This window comes from Aethalodelphis obliquidens, unplaced genomic scaffold, assembly GCF_003676395.1.
Source record: "Aethalodelphis obliquidens isolate GAN/ISIS:26980383/991018 unplaced genomic scaffold, ASM367639v1 scaffold72, whole genome shotgun sequence".
Classification (NCBI taxonomy): domain Eukaryota; kingdom Metazoa; phylum Chordata; class Mammalia; order Artiodactyla; family Delphinidae; genus Aethalodelphis; species Aethalodelphis obliquidens.
The window spans coordinates 404732-424409 of NW_020838016.1; the positions used below are offsets into that span (position 1 = coordinate 404732).

A 19678-nucleotide genomic window follows, 5' to 3' on the forward strand; every position below is an offset into this window, starting at 1 on the left:
TCTTAAATTATATTTAAACTTAAACCTTTTGAAGTAGTCATCATCCCCCAACAAACTTACCATAAAGTCACTTTGAATAATATAAGTTTTCACTTTTTGTATATTTTTTAAGTCCAAATTTTATAGGAACAAAGAAAGAAATGCATATTATTCTTTTGCTATTTTTTCCTTTTTTCAGGATTCTTCTAAAATATTAATCTCAGATTATTTCCTAAAGTTTAAGCCATTTAAATTTAATATATTACTTATAGTGTGTTAAATTTCTTATACCACTAAATAATCAAATTTTAAACTCTAAAAGATTAATTCTAAAATCAATGTCTGGTATATTTGAATTCAATTACTTTGTGCCCTTCACAGCTAGTATATTTGTGAATTCAATTACTTTGTGCCTTTCACAGCTGGCCATAACCAGAAAGATGTGTTATGGTTATATTTATCTTCTTTTTTCCCTCTTGAATTTCTCCCAGAAGGGGGAAGAATGATGCTCATTTTGTAAGATCCTACCTCATTTCTTTTAAGTCACCACTCTCGTGCCTTAGAATTAGACGACTGTTTCTCAAACATATGTGCATATGAATCTGGGGAGAGGCTGTCTGAATTAATTAGCTCTCATGTGGCGCTGATGATCCTGGTTCACAGACCACCTTGAGTAGCCAAGCCTTAGAGAACATGAACCAAAATCCTACGGAGTCACTGAAGCTCAAGTTGAGCAAACTACTCAGTGAATACTGACAACATTCCAGTCTTTTTTGTAATGTTCAACATTTTTCTTAATTATATAAATATAATCCTCTTGTATTATTATATTATAAATAAAAGACACATTTTTCATTTTCAACAAGAACTTTATTGAACGTATTCACCCTTTTGTTCCACTACCTTCTGCCATTTTTCAGGCAACTTCGTAATTCCATCTTCCCAAAACTTTTTATGTTTTTGAGGAAAGAACTATTCCAGGTGCCTTCTACAGTCTTCCAGGGAATTGAAATTTTTTCCATTACAAGAATTTTGTAAAGACTGAAATAAATGGAAATCCAAAGGTGCAACGTCTGGCGAATACGGTGGGTGAATCAGAACTTCCCAGCCAAGCTATAACAACAGTTTTTGCCTGGTCATCAAAGAAACATGCAGTCTTGCGTTATTCTGATGGAAGATAATGTGTTTTCTGTTGACTAATTTTGGACGCTTTTGATGGAGTGCTGCTTTCAGTTGGTCTAACTGGGAGCAGTACTTGTTGGAATTAATTGTTTGGTTTTCTGGAAGGAGCTCATAATAGAGAACTCCCTTCCAATCCCACCATGTACACAACATCACCTTCTTTGGATGAAGATTGGCCTTTGGTTTGGTTGGTGGTGGTTCATTTCACTTGCCCCACAATCTCTTCCATTCCACATTATTGTACAGTATCCACTTTTCATCGCTTGTCACAATTTGTTTTAAAAATGGAACGTTTTCATTACGTTTAAGTAGAGAATCACATGCGAAAATACGGTCAGGAAGGTTTTTTTCACTTAACTTATGTGGAACCTAAACATCAAAGCAATTAACATAACCAAGCTGGTGCAAATGATTTTCAGTGCTTGACTTGGATATTTTGAGTATATCGGCTATCTCCCACGTGGTATAATGTGATTGTTCTCAGTTAATGTCTCGATTTGATCCCTATCAACTTCAACTGGTCTACCCAACCGTGGAGCGTAGTCCACCGAGAAATCTCCAGCATGAAACTTTGCAAATTACTTTGACACGTTCAAACAGTCACAGCACCTTCTCCATACACTGCACAAATCCTTTTTGCGTTTTGGTTGCGTTTTTACCTTTCTTGAAATAATAAAGCATAATGTGCTGAAAATGTTGCTTTTTTCTTCCATCTTCAATATTAAAATGGCTATACAAAAATTCACCAATTTTGATAAATCTTTTTTAAAATGCACACTGATATGATAGCTGTCACATACAATTTAACAACATTGTTACGAATGAAGTTAAAGACAACTAAGTGCTATTAGATCCATCTTACGGAAAAAAACGAACGAAACTTTTGGCCAACCCAATATACACTGGAGTGGGAAAAAGAACTTGAAATTCCACTTTTATTCTAAAACAGTGAAATATGGTTATTACATCTTTCACCTTTACAATTAATACATGTTGGAATCTTACAAGTATTAAAATTGAAGATTTTATTTATATATAAATACATAAATGGTACAAAACATTATCCCAAATTGGCAATATTTATAAAATCTATAAAAATATTTAATTTTCAGTATAAAATGGCCAACTACTTTGAGTCTAAGATAAATGAAGACATAGATTTAGGCCATTTAAGAAAGAAGGTCATGTCCATATTTTGGGAAAGGTCAAAGAATGCCAAAGAGCTTGACCTGTTACTGCATTAATGACTTCAGATTGTGCAGGTACATACTACACAGTAAAAACAATATACAGTGTAGAGAGCATGGAAAGCAGAGGGCTTGGCCCAATCTGCTGACTGAAAAGGTAGAATAAAAAAAATGTAGCAGTCAGAGATTCCTATTACTAGTTCGTTTTACAGAAGACAATTCATACTTTCCGTCAACATTATCCCTTTACTCCTTGAAACTTTTCTTTGAGGTAGAGAACTGGGCCAGACTGCTGCTGAAAAGCAAGATGAGGAATGATGAGGCTAAAGTGACTTGAGAGAGGAGAAGAATCACGGAATTCTTGAACCGCTTGTCTTGGCTGCTTTGCCAGCTCTTGTAGAACAGAGACCAGTCTACTCTCCATGATCAACTCTTCATGTCATCTTAGGATTCTAATGTGTCTACATCCTTGGTTCCCACACAATAGGAAAATTAATTCTTTTAAAGAACTAAAATCAAAACAATCATGACTCAAACTTCAATGTAGTCCAATACAATTTCATACAAATATCAGTTAAATCACACAAAAATAAGTTTTCTTAAAAACTATTTTTATAAGTTTTAAATTCTAATGTTCCAAATGTTTCTTAATTATTTTATCCTAAGTTGCATTTGCAATGAATTGTAGTTGCTGCTATTACCTTTGTCCTTGATGAAGGAAAACATTAGGAGAATGGGTTGTTTTTAAGCTAACCGTATCTCCACTTGATGAATGTCGGGAAGGAGCTTTTCCACCCAAAAGAGACGTTTCTGCTTCTTTTATTTCCATTGCCCTTCTGTATAGTTCAGCAGCTTTTTCGAAATCCCCTTCTTCATAGCTTTGAGACAAAAAAAATTCTCAAAATGAGATTATAACCTTTTAACAATTTTAGATGATATTATAGAATACAGAAAAACAAGTTGTTGATAATTGCTCATTTTTTCCAGTGCATTCATTCAGGCAGACCAATAAAACAGAATACCCAAACTCTTCTCCTTTCTGTCTTGTGCTGTTAAGTGTCTCATAGGGGCACCATTAAGACTATGTTGTAATGGATGCAGTGAAACTGCTAAGGGAAGTTAGCATCCTGAGATAAACATAATGCAAAAATCAACATGTACTTAATGGTAAATCAGCTTTGAGGATAGCAAATTGCCCAGATTACCCTAGAGCCAGTTAGCTGCAAATGTAAACCGTCCTTCTCTATTTGCCGTGATACACTCCTCTACAAAACAGATCATGTCACCTTCATTCCACTCTGGATATTACTTCAGTATCTCTTGAAGTATATAGATCAACCCCAAACAACCCCTCCCACTACAAGAAAAAGCATATCAGCAATAAATATTTTGTGGTGCTCTATGATGAATCAAAGATGTTTTAAAAGGGGTTTTGGCTGCATGAGGAAAGTGAAAAATTCTTACCTAAGCACAGCTAAATTTTTTAATGTTTCTCCAACTCGAGGATGCATCCGACCCAGGCTGTCCTCATAAATCTTTAATGCTCTTTCATATAACGGCAAGGCCTCAATGTGTTTTTTCTTATTAAAAAAGAAACAATGGTCACTTGAACACACTGCGTTTCTGAAATTACTATTAAGGTATTCTAGACTAAGCTGACCTACTTGGGTAATAAGCACTTTTAAAAAGTTAATATCCTCCTACAAGATGTGGATAAACAGATTAATTTAGGAATAATAATGGGAGAAGCAGTATAATAAAAAGTCAGAAACTTCAGTTTTAGACTCGGCTTGGTATCCAATGACATTAATCCAATTATATAAGCACAAACCTGTTTTTGCCCACAGGGTACCATACCTGTTTTTCACTCATCACAGGCAAATGACAGAGCTTAAGAACAATATTAGATATAGAGATGTAGGGAGTCTCCAGAATTTAAAAAAAATAAGCCTATGCAATGAACTAAACACTCAGTGTTTTACACTAAGAGGAAGGGACTATCTTACAAATATAACTTCAATAATTTCTCAAGTATTAAAGGGAACATTAGTAGATAACCTAAATGTCCTTTAATTATTTTTACTGTGCCAGATCTAATACATGTTTACCTATATTTCATACGTTAAAACCATTCACTTATAAAGAATTACAGTGTGGGAACTTACCATTTGGCTATAAAGAACAGCTAAGTTCACCAAGGCAGTAGCTACACTAGGGTGCTTTGGGCCAAAGGATTTCTGCCGGATTTCAACAGCCAGCTCATACAAAGGTACAGCTTTGTCAAGTTTCCCCTAAAAAACAAAAGTGAAATCTAACAAAAATATTAAAGCAATAAATACTTTCTGATCAGAGCTTGTTCCATAAATATAATTTTCTATGAAAAAGTAATTTTGAGGAAAAAAGTTCAGAAGCATTTCCTCCCAATTTAATGGTTAAGTTTATAGACAACTGACATCAAATAGAACATGTAAGTACAGCTACACTGAATATGAAAACATTTTCTTTGATAACTCAGAAAGTCCTTTAGGATCATCCATTATTACTATTTCTGATGAAGTAAAAAGTATGTTTGCTACTGTACATAATTTAGAGATAGCATCAAAATAAGAACTTGTTTTCCACCAAATCCTTTCCAGATTATTCTTTCTTTTTACTTGAAAGTTAGGCAGAAATAGCAACTATGGATCCTTCATACTAAGACATCAACTTCAGTACCAGGAGGACCAGCAAGTTTCCCACAAACAAAGTCTAAATACAGTCTAACTCTGTAACTGTGCTAAATGAAAGCAGACTTCTCTGCTTCTCTTTTTTTTTTTTTTTTTTTGAGAACAGCTATAAACACTCCAAATATCACTCAGGCTAGAACCCTATGGTAAAGAATGGTTACATTTAATTGCAAGCAAAGAAAAGAAAGAATGAAATTAAAATGGTCATTTAACCAGCTACAAGAGACTCCTCCTTCAGCCCTAACATTTGGGTGATTCGTTATGTTTCTGGTAGCTTAACACAGCAAACCTAATCCTGGTTGAATTTTAGAACTTCTGAAATGTAACAGAAGAATAAATTCTAATTAGAGTGCTGACAAATGCATTTGTATTTAGAATGTATTTTTAAAAACTAAACCAGTTAAGTCTGAAATAATATTTTTATTTATTTTTTAAAATTAATTTTTATTGGAGTATAATTGCTTTACAATGTTGTGTTAGTTTCTGCTGTACAGCAAAGTGAATCAGTTATACATATATCCCCTCTTTTTTAGACTTCCTTCCCATTTAGGTCACCACAGATCACTGAGTAGGGTTCCTTGTGCTGCTAAACAGTAGGTTCTCATTAGTTACCTATTTTATACATAGTAGTGTATATATGTCAATCCCAATCTCCCAATTTGTCCCACCCTCCCCTTCCCCGCTTGGTAACCATAAGTTTATTCTCTACATCTGTGCCTCTATTTCTGCTTTGCCAGTAAGTTCATCTGTACCATTTTTCTAGATTCCACATAAAAGCAGTATTATACGATATTTATTTTTCTCTTTCCAACTTACTTCACTCTGTATGACAATCTCTAGGTCCATCCATATCTCTACAAATGGCACTATTTCATTCCTTTTTATGGCTGAATAATATTCCATTGTATATATGTACCACATCTTCTTTACCATTCTTCTGTCGATGGGCATTTAGGTTACTTCTGTGTCCTGGCTATTGTAAATAGTGCTGCAATGAACATCGGGGTGCATACCTCCTTTTGAATTATGGTTTGCTCTGGAGATATGCCCAGGAGTGGGATTGCTGGGTCATATGGTAGTTGTCTTTTTAGTTTTTTAAGGAACCTCCATACTGTTCTCCATAGTGGCTGTATCAATTTACATTCCCACCAACAGTGCAAGAGGGTTCCCTTTTCTCCACACCCTCTCCAGCATTTGTTGTTTGTAGATTTTTTGATGATGGCCACTCTGACCTGTGTGAGGTGATGCCTCATTGTAGTTTTGATATGCATTTCTCTAATACTTAGTGATGTTGAGCATCTTTTCATGTGTTTGTTGGCCATCTGTATGTCTTTGGAGAAATGTCTATTTAGGTCTTCTGTCGATTTTTGGATTGGGTTGTTTGTTTTTTTGTTATTGAGCTGCATGAGCTATCTGTGTATTTTGGAGATTAATCCCTTGTCATTTGCTTTGTTTGCAAATATTTTCTCCCATTCTGAGGGTTGTCTTTTTGTTTTTTTAAGGTTTCCTTTGCTGTGCAAAAGCTTTTAAGTTTAATCAGGTCCCATTTGCTTATTTTTGTTTTTATTTTCATTAATCTAGGAGGTGGATCATAAAAGATCTTGCTGCGATTTATGTCAAAGAATGTTCTATGTTTTCCTCTAAGAGTTTGATAGTGTCTGGCCTTACATTTAGGTGTTTAATCTATTTTGAGTTTCTTTTTGTGTATGGTGTAAGGGAGTGTTCTAATTTCATTCTTTTGCATGTAGCTGTCCAGTTTTCCCAGCACCACTTATTGAAGAGGCTGTCTTTTCTCCATTGTATATTCTTGCCTCCTTTGTCATAGATTAGGTGACCGTAGGTGTGTGTGTTTATCTCTGGGTTTTCTATTCTGTTCCATTGATCTATATGTCTGTTTTTGTGCCAGTATCATACTGTCCTGATTACTGTAGCTTTGTAGTATAGTCTGAAGTCAGGGAGCCTTATTTCTCCAGCTCTGGTTTTCTTTCTCAAGATTGCTTTGGTTATTCGGGGTCCTTTGTGTCTCCATACAAATTGTAAAATGTTTTGTTCTAATTCTGTGAAAAATGCCATTGGTAATTTGATAGGGATTGCATTGTATCTGTAGATTGCTTTGGATAGTATAGTCATTTTCACAATATTGATTCTTCCCATCCAAGTACATGGTTTATCTCTCCATCTGTTTGTGTCTCTTTGATGAAGTAATATTTTAAATGTTCTACTCAGCTACTTGTTTAAAAATTAAATCACTATGATTTAAAAGCTCATAGGAATAGTCTATCCATCAGAAGATAAATTATTTTGCTAATAGCAATTATGGCTTAATTGGTATATTATAAAACACATGTAGGCATGCCAAGGATTACTTACCATTTTCTTATACAAGACTGCAAGATGCTTCACTGTATAAGCCAAAGAAGGGTGATCAGGAGCTAATGCTCGTCTCCGAATGTCTAAGGCTCTTTCATAAAGTTCTTCTGCTTTATCATACTGTTTCTTTTCATTGCATAGAGCCGCCAGATTATTCAAAGACTGGGCACAGTCAGGGTGATCTGGTCCTAGAACTCGCTCCCTCATCTCCAAGGAACGCTTCAGAAACTGGTCAGCTGTTCTATGAACAAAAGCCACAAATGGTTTAAACAATTTATTCTCTAGAAGTGAGAATCCCTAGCCATAGTTAGGTGGAGAACTGAAGCACTTTTATTCTTAAATCCAAGATAGTTAAAATGAAGGATTCAGCTCAAAATCCTCTCCCCCTCTCTCCCACCCCCTCATCTCTTCCTGCCCTTTTCCAAAAACTAAAAATGCTTTCCTGATAGTGTGAAAGCCTAAAGTATCTGGACGATTGTCTCAATTCTCCACTTCATTTCTAAAAGACAAACCCATAAATAGTTTCCAAAACAAATTTTTTTATCTTTAAAAATTACTAGGCCAAACTCAAAACATTTTGGTATTCTTTCTTTCTCCCTTTGTAGTACTAAATAATTTTTAATTAAAGAACCCTTTGTGAAGTGGGCTAAATATTGTTGTGTTTTTCTGGTATCCAAAGTGTCAAATTTGTTATATTTTTCTGACATACAAAGAAGTCCAAAAACACCTCTGTCATACATATTAATGCCTTTGTGAGTTTTTATGCTCAAATAAACTGAAGAATAAAACTAGCAGCCATCTACATTCTTTAGTCCCAAGTTTGTTCTTATGTGAGATCTTATGTACAATATCTACACAAACTCACTTTTCATAAACATATAAAACATACTAGGGAAGCTAGAGAATAACTTTTTAGTTACTAAAGAAACAATGTGAAAGGAAACAGTAAAGAAAATGTCATGGTCCTTGTTAAGTGTGGCCATGTTCATAACATACCATACATGAAATTCGGCATGGTTTCTATCAATTTTTTCCAGCTTAGCTTGATATTAATGTAAAACAGCTTTGTATCTAAGAGACAAAATGGATACCTGTTTTCATTATTAACACCAAGGTACTCACTCCAGGTTGTTCTGAAGATAGTAGAGCACACCCAGTTCATTGAGGGTCCGAGCATTGTCAGGTGTATCCTTACCTAACGTGAGCTCTTCTAACTGTAGGGCCCGTCTACGTAAAAGGGCAAATCCATACTGCAGCAAACACAAGAAATTCACAACAATCACCAAGTAAGTGCAATCTTTGATTCTGAAGCAATATACTAGGGTTCTGAAAAAATCCTTTCTCCTTTTTTTTCCCTTTAAAGTAGATTACAATTACTTTAAGTATCATACTGAATTAATCTAATAATTTATGAAAATATATATACTTCCATGTAGCATCACACTCTTAAATTCATTAAAAAACTATTTTGTGAAAATAATTATGAGATTATTTTAGCAAAATGAACTGAATCCCAAAGTGCTTCAAAAAGATTAGGAAACAATTAACATGCATATATTTATTAATCCTATTACTAAACATTTAAATATTGGGTACTTAAAATTGCAAATAGCACTTGCAACTAGAAGACAAATAAGTCCTGGAGCTCAAATGTACAGCATAGCGAATACAAGCAAAAATACTGTATTAAAATCATCAAACTTGCTAAGAGACTAGATCTTAATTATTCCCACCACAAAAAAGAAATGATAATTATGTGATGTGATAGAGGTGTTAGCTAACGCTATGGTAATAATCATATTACAATATATAAATGCATCAGATAAGCATGTTGTACATCTTAAATTTACACAATGTTAGATGTCAAATATATTTCAATTTAAAAAATTGCACATAGCATTTTAAGTTAAAACAAACAAATATGCTATATTTAGATCTTACTAGCAGCTTAGATAAATGAAAAATTTTTTGCACTCAAGGGTAATAATTTCTTGGCATTTGAATCTAACATAAAGTGTTTAGTAAATTTTTTTTATTCTGTTTTCCAACCCTTTAAAGAATTGATACAGCTTTTAAGTCCATCTTCTAAAATCTTAATTAACTTTAAATTAACTGAATAGTTCTACTTTTTAAAAATTAAAAAAAATCCCCAGATTTATTGATATAATTGACATATAACATTGTGTAAGTTTAAAGTGTAAAACATGATGATACGTATGTAGTGTAAAATGATTACCACAATACATAGTTCCACTTTTTAAAAGTCTACTAATTTGTACTTCTCAGTGATACTAATATTTAAACATGTATTATAAATAAGAAAATGTTAATCAGTACTTCCGTAGAAGTCACTTTAAAATCTAAAGTTCTTAAATATGTGAGGTTTATGCATCTACATTATGATATTCAGAGATGTTCTAATTCCTTTTTGTTCAAAACACAACACAAAAGAAATCTGCATTACCAAGTTGCCTTTTCTCCTTGTAGCTTTCTGACGAATTTTAAAAGATTTTTTTCTAAAATGTTCAGCTTGTTCATATCTTAAAAAAAAAAAAAAAGTCAAACGAAAGAAACATATGTCCAAAGTGTCATACTTCAGTGAAATGAAACCACCAGTGTAAAGTTTTTTTGGCTAATTAAATACAGGATTATTTCTAGAAGTGATAGTCATATGGAATTAAAAATCTTTAACAAAAACTTTCATAAAACAAAATCTAACAAAATAAATCTAGTCCTCCAAGTAGCTGACATTTAACTGTTTTTAACTGATTAAACTCATTTTGAATCTCTAAAGGGTGATCTAACTAAATGAAAATCCAAAACTTTAGTTTGCTATATCAGCTTCCACACAGGTTATTTTTTTGTCAAATAGAAATGTGAAAATCACACAAAATCTGTGTGAAACAATACTTCTAGAAGTTAAAAGAAAAATTCCAATATGTATCATTTCTGACTGAGCAAAACAAATGATTTCACATAGAGGAAGAGATATCATTTGGAGGGATTATTATACTAGGGATCAGCAAACTTCTTCTGTAAAAGGCTAGATAGTAAACATTTCAGGCTTTGTGGGTCCCGTGGTCTCTGTTGCAAATACAAAACTGCTGTTGAAGCATGGAAGCGACCACAGACAACATGTAAATGAAAAAAATGTGGCTGTGTTACACTACAACTCTACGTCCCAAACAGGGGACCTTCTGGACTTGGCATGTGGGCAACAGTTTGCTGCCCCCTGTATTAGTAGTACACTCAATATTACAGAGTTAGCGAAGAAGCCCGGTTTCAAACCTAACTATATGACTCCAAAGTCCATGCTCTATCCTTTGCACATCTTGAAATAGAGATGAATCTTGTAGTTCTAATATTCTGTTCACCCCCCAGACCAAGAATAATATTTGAACATGGTGGATTCGAAAGAATATAGGATAAGGAAAATATGGGATATGGAAAAATACACAGCCACAAAACAAAGCCTCCCACATAAGTACATTAAGAACTGTAACTCCCTGTCATAAAACCAGAGAATTACCAATTGAAATCTTACTTATTTTGTTTCTGGTACAAAGTTGCAAGTGCTTCAAGTTCGCGAGCAATATGTGGATGGTCCGCACCATAGGCATTTTCTGAGATTTCCAATGCCTGTTTATATAGTTGTTCAGCATTGCCAAACTTCTTCCACTGCACGTACACACTTGCTAGTTGGTGGAGGGACTGAGCTACTTGTGGGTGATCTGGATCTAAAGCTGTTTCTCGAATTTCTAGAGACCTCTGCAAAGGCACCACAGCCTGGGGGAAGAAAAAGGTTAAAGGCCAATTAAAGTGAGTGAAATGCTGTAAGATCTGATTAGCACAACAAATAAAAGCTGCATTAACTCCTAGGAAGGAGAGAAGAGTAAACATGAAAACCCACACAGTCTCTAACTCCCTGTTGAAGTTACCTGACTGAGAAGGCCTAGATCCTTGAGAAATCGCCCCAGGGTTTCATAAAGGTCAGCTAAGCAAATCATGCTCTCCTCGCCTTCACAGTTTTTCTCATACTGCTTCAATGAATCAAAGTATTCTGCTGCCATCGCGCTTTTGTCTTTACCAACAAACTGCCAGTAACTCAGCAACTCAGCAAAGTGTCCTCTGTTGCAACAAATAACAGTAATTTAATGAAAAAAGAAACTTTAAACCCCACTATTGAGTGAAGATGTCATAATTCATATCAAGCTATCGATAGTTTATTAGTAGGCTAGTCCAGTGTAGTGAAGTAAGGGTGTAGACTGGAACTGCCATCTGAGTCCACAGCAGCCTAGCTGTGTGCTCTCTTACACCTCATCATCCTCATCTGCAGAAGAGGCACACCGACACCACCTGCCTCAGGTGTTACTGTAAGGAGATTATGGCCTGTAGCAAGTACTCCATAGTGTTGGCTGTTACCATTAATATCATTATGGTTACTCACCAATGGAAACCTATCATAACCCTGTTTAGACATTTCATGATATGCAGTCAACTGCTGAGTTCACCCCAAAATTATTTTAAATGATAGAAATCAGAAGAGAAGACTAATGAAACACAGGCAAACTGTCAGAATATCTGCTTTGTATTTTCATCAAGGAATTGAATGATAAAAGTAAGCTTATTCATCTATTGATGGTATTAAGAAGGATGGGAGAGATGGTAAACTAAAGGATGAATCTGATTTCAAATGAAATCATGAAAAACTGGGATGAGATCAGAAATAATCTATAAGGTGAAACAAAGAAATTTGAGAGAGTTCACTAAGAAGTAAAACAAATTATGCATCTAAATTATGAGAAGTGGGTATGAGGAGAAGATGGCGGAAGAGTAAGACGCGGAGATCACCTTCCTCCCCACAGATACACAAGAAATACATCTACACGAGGAACAACTCCTACAGAACACCTACTGAACGCTGGCAGAAGTCCTCAGACGTCCCAAAAGGCAAGAAAGTCCCCATGTACCTGGAAAGGGCAAAAGAAAAAAGAATAAACAAAGACAAAATGATAGGGACGGGACCTGCACAGTGGGAGGGAGCTGTGAAGGAGGAAAGGTTCCACACACTAGGAAGCCCCATCGCGGGCGGACACTGCGGGTGGCGGAGGGGGAAAGCTTCGGAGCCAAGGAGGAGAGCACAGCAACAGGGGTGCGGGGGGCAAAGCGGAGAGATTCCCGCACAGAGGATCGGTGCCGACCGGCGCTCACCAGACCGAGAGGCTTGTCTGCTCACCAGCCGGGGCGGGCAGGGCTGGGAGCTGAGGCTCGGGCTTCGGTCGGAGCGCAGGGAGAGGACTGTGGTTGGCGGCGTGAACACTGCCTGCAGGGGGTTAGTGCACCACGGGGAGGGAGTCCGGGAAAAGTCTGGACCTGCCGAAGAGGCAAGAGACTTTTTCTTCCCTCTATGTTCCTGGTGCGGAGGAGAGGGGATTAAGAGCTCTGCTTAAAGGAGCTTCAGAGACGGGTGTGAGCCGCGGCTAACATCGCGGACCCCAGAGACGGGCATGAGACGCTAAGGCTGCTGCTGCCGACACCAGGAAGCCTGTATGCGAGCACAGGTCACTATCCATAACCCCCTTCCGGGGAGCCTGTGCAGCCCGCCACTGCCAGGGTCCCGGGATCCAGGGACAATTTCCCCGGGAAAACACACGGCACGCCTCAGACTGGTGCAACATCACGATGGCCTCTGCCGCCGCAGGCTAGCCCCGCACTCCGTACCCCTCCCTCTCCACGGCCTGAGTGAGCCACAGTCCGAGAAGCAGCTGCTCCTTTAACCCCGTCCTGTCTGAGCGAAGAACAGACGCCCTCCGGCGACTTACACGCAGAGACGGGGCCAAATCCAAAATTGAGCCCCTGGAGCTGTGAGAACAAAGAAGAGAAAGGGAAATCTCTCCCAGCAGCCTCAGAAGCAGCAGATTAAAGCTCCACAATCAACTTGATGTACCCTGCATCTGTGGAATACATGAATAGACAACGAATCTTCCCAAATTAAGGAGGTGGACTTTGAGAGCAAGATATATTATTATTTCCCCTTTTCCTCTTTTTGTGAGTGTGTATGTGTATGTTTCTGTGTGAGATTTTGTCTGTATAGCTTTGCTTCCACCATTTGTCCTAGGGTTCTATCCGTCCGTTTTTTTTGTTTTTTTCTTTATTAAAAAAATTTTTTTTCTTAATAATTATTTTTTATTTTAATAACTTTGTTATTTTATCTTTATTTTCTTTTCTTTCTTTCTTTCTTTCCTTCCCTCCCTCCATCCCTCGCTTCTTTCTTTCTCTCTCTCTCTCACTCTCTCTCTCTCCCTCCTTGCCTCCCTCCCTCTCTCTCTCTCTCTCTCTTTCTTTCTTTTGCTCTTCTTTTTCTCCCTTTCATTCTGAGTGGTGTGGATGAAAGGCTCTTGGTGCTGCAGCCAGGAGTCAGTGCTGTGCCTCTGAGGTGGGAAAGCCAACTTCAGGACACTGGTCCACAAGAGACCTCCCAGCTACACATAATATCAAACGGTGAAAATCTCCCAGATATCTCCATCTCAACACCAGCACCCAGCTTCACTCAACGACCAGCAAGCTACAGTGCTGGAAAACCTATGCCAAACAACTAGCAAAACAGGAACACAACCCCACCCATTAGCAGAGACGCTGCCTAAAATCATAGTAAGTCCACAGACACCCCAAAACACACCACCAGACGTGGACCTGCCCACCAGAAAGACAAGATCCAGCCTCATCCACAAGAACAAAGGCACTAGTCCCCTCCACCAGGAAGCCTACACAACCCACTGAACCAACCTTAGCCACTGGGGACAGACACCAAAAACAATGGGAACTACGAACCTGCAGCCTGCAGGTTCCCAACACAGTAAGACCCAACACAGTAAGACCCCAAACACAGTAAGATAAGCAAAATGAGAAGACAGAAAAACACACAACAGATGAAGGAGCAAAGTAAAAACACACCAAACCTAACAAATGAAGAGGAAATAGGCAGTCTACCTGAAAAAGAATTCAGCATAATGATAGTAAAGATGATCCAAAATCTTGGAAATAGAATAGACAAAATGCAAGAAACATTTAACCAGTACCTAAGAGAACTAAAGATGAAACAAGCAATGATGAACACAATAAATGAAATTTAAAATGCTCTAGATGGATCAACAGCAGAATAACTGAAGCAGAAGAACGGATAAGTGACCTGGAAGATAAAATAGTGGAAATAACTACTGCAGAGCAGAATAAAGAAAAAAGAATGAAAAGAACTGAGGACAGTCTCAGAGACTTCTGGGACAATACTAAACGCATCAACATTCGAATTATAGGGGTTCCATAAGAAGAAGAGAAAAAGAAAGGGACTGAGAAAATATTTGAAGAGATTATAGTTGAAAACTTCCCTAATATGGGAAAGGAAATAGTTAATCAAGTCCAGGAAGCACAGAGAGTCCCATACAGGATAAATCCAAGGAGAAATATGCCAAGACACATACTAATGAAACTGTCAAAAATTAAATACAAAGAAAACATATTAAAAGCAGCAAGGGAAAAACAAGAAATAACACAAAAGGGAATCCCCATAAGGTTAACAGCTGATGTTTCAGCAGAAACTCTGCAAGCCAGAAGGGACTGGCAGGACATATTTAAAGTGATGAAGGGGAAAAACCTGCAACCAAGATTACTCTACCCAGCAAGGATCTCATTCAGATTTGATGGAGAAATTAAAACCTTTACAGAGAAGCAAAAGCTGAGAGAGTTCAGCACCACCAAACCAGCTTTACAGCAAATGCTACAGGAACTTCTCTAGGCAAGAAACACAAGAGAAGGAAAAGACCTACAATAATGAACGCAAAACAATTAATTAAATGGGAATAGGAACATATATATCGATAATTACCTTAAATGTAAATGGACTAAATGCTCCCACCAAAAGACACAGATTGGCTGAATGGATACAAAAACAAGACCCATATATATGTGGCCTACAAGAGACCTACTTCAGACCTAGAGACACATACAGACTGAAAGTAAGGGGTTGGAAAAAGATATTCCATGCAAATGCAAACCAAAAGAAAGCTGGAGTAGCAGTCCTCCTATCAGACAAAATAGACTTTAAAATAAAGACTATTAGAAGAGACAAAGAAGACACTACATAATGATCAAGGGATCAATCCAAGAAGAAGATATAACAATTGTAAATATGTATGCACCCAACATAGGAGCAACTCAATACATAAGGCAAATACTAACAGCCATAAAAGGGGAAATCGACAGTAACACATTCATAGTAGGGGACTTTAACACCCCACCTTCACCAATGGACAGATCATCCAAAATGAAAATAAATAAGGAAACACAAGCTTTAAATGATACATTAAACAAGATGGACTTAATTGATATTTATAGGACATTCCATCCCAAAACAACAGAATGCACAATTTTCTCAAGTACTCATGGAACATTCTCCAGGACAGATCATATCTTGGGTCACAAATCAAGCCTTGGTAAATTTAAGAAAATTGAAATTGTATCAAGTATCTTTTCCGACCACAACACTATGAGACTAGATATCAATTACAGGAAAAGATCTGTAAAAAATACAAACACATAGAGGCAAAGCAATACACTACTTAATAACGAAGTGATCACTGAAGAAATAAAGAGGAAATAAAAAATACCTAGAAACAAATGACAATGGAGACACGACGACCCAAAATCTATGGGATGCAGCAAAACGAGTTCTAAGAGGGAAGTTTATAGCAATACAATCCTACCTTAAGAAACAGGGAACATCTCGAATAAACAACCTAACCTTGCACCTAAAGCAATCAGAGAAAGAAGAACAAAAATACCCCAAAGTTAGCAGAAGGAAAGAATTCATAAAAATCAGAACAGAAATAAGTGAAGAAATGAAGGAAATGATAGCAAAGATCAATAAAACTCAAAGCTGGTTCTTTGAGAAGATAAACAAAATTGATAAACCATTAGCCAGACTCATCAACAAAAAAAGGGAGAAGACTCAAATCAATAGAATTAGAAATGAAAAAGGAGAAGTAACAATTGACACTGCAGAAATAAAAAAGATCATGAGAGATTACTACAAGCAACTCTATGCCAATAAAGTGGACAACCTGGAAGAAATGGACAAATTCGTAGAAATGCACAATCTTCCGAGACTGAACCAGGAAGAAATAGAAAATATGAACAGACCAATCACAAGCACTGAAATTGAAACTGTGATTAAAAATCTTCCAACAAACAAAAGCCCAGGACCAGATGGCTTCACAGGCGAATTCTATCAAACATTTAGAGAAGAGCTAACACCTATTCTTCTCAAACTCTTCCAAAATATAGCAGAGGGAGGAACACTCCCAAACTCATTCTACGAGGCCACCATCACCTTGATACCAAAACCAGGCAAGGATGTCACAAAGAAAGAAAACTACAGGCTAATATCACTGATGAACATAGATGCAAAAACCCTCAACAAAATACTAGCAAACAGAATCCAACAGCACATTAAAAGGATCATACACCATGATCAAGTGGGGTTAACTGCAGGAATGCAAGGATTTTTCAATATATGCAAATCAATCAATGTGATACACCACATTAACAAATTGAAGGAGAAAAACCATATGATCATCTCAATAGATGCAGAGAAAGCTTTCGACAAAATTCAACATAGATTTATGATAAAAACCCTGCAGAAAGTAGGCATAGAGGGAACTTTCCTCAACATAATAAAGGCCATATATGACAAGCCCACAGCCAACATCGTCTTCAATGGTGATAAACTGAAAGCATTTCCACTAAGATCAGGAACAAGACAAGGTTGCCCACTCTCACCACTCTTATTCAACATAGTTTTTAAAGTTTTAGCCACAGCAATCAGAGAAGAAAAGGAAATAAAAGGAATCCAAATCGGAAAAGAAGCAGCAAAGCCGTCACTGTTTTCAGATGACATGACACTATACATAGAGAATCCTAAAGATGCTACCAGAAAACTACTAGAGCTAATCAATGAATTTGGTAAAGTAGCAGAATACAAAATTAATGCACAGAAATCTCTTGCATTCCTATACACTAATGATGAAAAATCTGAAAGTGAAATCAAGAAAACACTCCCATTTACCATTGCAACAAAAAGAATAAAATATCTAGGAATAAACCTACCTAAGGAGACAAAAGACCTGTATGCAGAAAATTATAAGACACTGATGAAAGAAATTAAAGATGATACAAATAGATGGAGAGATATACCATGTTCTTGGATTGGAAGAATCAACATCGTGAAAATGACTCTACTACCGAAAGCAATCTACAGATTCATGCAATCCCTATCAAACTACCACTGGCATTTTTCACAGAACTAGAACAAAAAATTTCACAATTTGTATGGAAACACAAAAGACCCCGAATAGCCAAAGCAATCTTGAGAACGAAAAACGGAGCTGGAGGAATCAGGCTCCCTGACTTCAGAGTATACTACAAAGCTACAGTAATCAAGACAGTATGGTACTGGCATAAAAACGGAAAGACAGATCAATGGAACAGGATAGAAAGCCCAGAGATAAACCCACGCACATATGGTCACCTTATCTTTGATAAAGGAGGCAGGAATGTACAGTGAAGAAAGGACAGTCTCTTCAATAAGTGGTACTGGGAAAACTGGAGAGGTACATGTAAAAGTATAAGATTAGATCACTCCCTAACACCATACACAAAAATAAGCTCAAAATGGATTAAAGACCTAAATGTAAGGCCAGAAACTATCAAACTCTTAGAGGAAAACATAGGCAGAACACTCTGTGACATAAATCACAGCAAGATCCTTTTTGACCCACCTCCTAGAGAAATGGAAATAAAAACAAAAATTAACAAATGGGACCTAATGAAACTTAAAAGCTTTTGCAAAGCAAAGGAAACCATAAACAAGAGCAAAAGACAACCCTCAGAATGGGAGAAAATATTTGCAAATGAAGCAACTGACAAAGGATTAACCTCCAAAATTTACAAGCAGCTCTTGCAGCTCAATAACAAAAAAGCAAACAAACCAATCCGAAAATGGGTAGAAGACCTAAATAGACATTTCTCCAGAGAAGATATACAGACTGCCAACAAACACATGAAAGAATGCTCAACATCATTAATCATGAGAGAAATGCAAATCAAAAGTACAATGAGATATCATCTCATACTGGTCAGAATGGCTATCATCAAAAAATCTAGAAACAATAAGTGCTGGAGAAGGTTTGGAGAAAAGGGAACACTCTTGCACTGCTGGTGGGAATGTGAATTGGTATAGCCACTATGGAGAACAGTATGGAGGTTCCTTAAAAAACTACAAATAGAACTACCATATGACCCAGCAATTCCATTACTGGGCATATACCCTGAGAAAACCGTAATTCAAAAAGAGTCATGTACCAAAATGTTCATTGCATCTCTATTTACAATAGCCCGGAGATGGAAACAACCTAAGTGTCCATCATCGGATGAATGGATAAAGAAGAAGTGGCACATATATACAATGGAATATTACTCAGCCATATAAAGAAACGAAATTGAGCTATTTATAATGAGGTGGATGGACCTAGAGTCTGTCATACAGAGTGAAGTAAGTCAGAAGGAGAAAGACAAATACCGTATGCTAATACATATATATGGAATTTAAGAAAAAAAAATGTCATGAAGAAGCTAGGGGTAAGACAGGAATAAAGAGACAGACCTACTAGAGAATGGACTTGAGGATATGGGGAGGGGGAAGGGTAAGCTGTGACGAAGTGAGAGAGTGGCATGGACATATATACACTACCAAACGTAAAATAGATAGCTAGTGGGAAGCAGCCGCATAGCACAGGGAGATCAGCTCGGTGCTTTGTGACCACCTAGAGGGGTGACCACCTAGAGGGGAGGGAGGGAGACGCAAGAGGGAAGAGATATGGGAACATATGTATATGTATAACTGATTCACTTTGTTATAAAGCAGAAACTGACACACCATTTTAAACCAATTATACTCCAATAAAGATGTAAATAAAATAAAATAAATAAATTATGAAAAGTGAGTAAATTTCCAGGTGAGACAGAAAAAATCCCTCGTAGGGCTTAGAGATCAGAAGGTTGTCTCAGAAAAAGGTGGTTCTGCCAGAGGCAAATTCAAACACACCAGGAGAGACAATAAGACAGTTACGAAGGACTTCCCTGGTCGTCCAGTGGTTAAGATTCAGTGCTTCCACCGCAGTG

At 36.9% G+C, this 19678-nt stretch overlaps 1 protein-coding gene across 9 annotated transcripts in view; it reads right to left on the reverse strand.

Annotated features, from left to right (window-relative positions):
- NPHP3 (nephrocystin 3) overlaps positions 1 to 19678 on the reverse strand; it is a 58281-nt gene that overhangs the window by 5673 nt on the left and 32930 nt on the right. Inside the window, exons 20-28 of one of the 9 annotated variants that reach the window (XM_027091665.1) lie at positions 11383 to 11572; positions 10989 to 11230; positions 9909 to 9984; positions 8567 to 8694; positions 7445 to 7685; positions 4514 to 4639; positions 3813 to 3928; positions 3050 to 3226; positions 1868 to 2640 (exon numbers count right to left, since the gene is read on the reverse strand). In XM_027091665.1, coding sequence (XP_026947466.1) covers positions 2595 to 2640; positions 3050 to 3226; positions 3813 to 3928; positions 4514 to 4639; positions 7445 to 7685; positions 8567 to 8694; positions 9909 to 9984; positions 10989 to 11230; positions 11383 to 11572 — 1342 coding nt within the window. In that variant the 3' untranslated portion in view covers positions 1868 to 2594. Of the gene's footprint in view, positions 1 to 1867; positions 3227 to 3812; positions 3929 to 4513; positions 4660 to 7444; positions 7686 to 8440; positions 8516 to 8566; positions 8695 to 9908; positions 9985 to 10988; positions 11231 to 11382; positions 11573 to 19678 lie in introns of those variants that run through there. The other 8 variants (XM_027091664.1, XM_027091663.1, XM_027091666.1 and 5 more) reach the window with 8 other exon arrangements.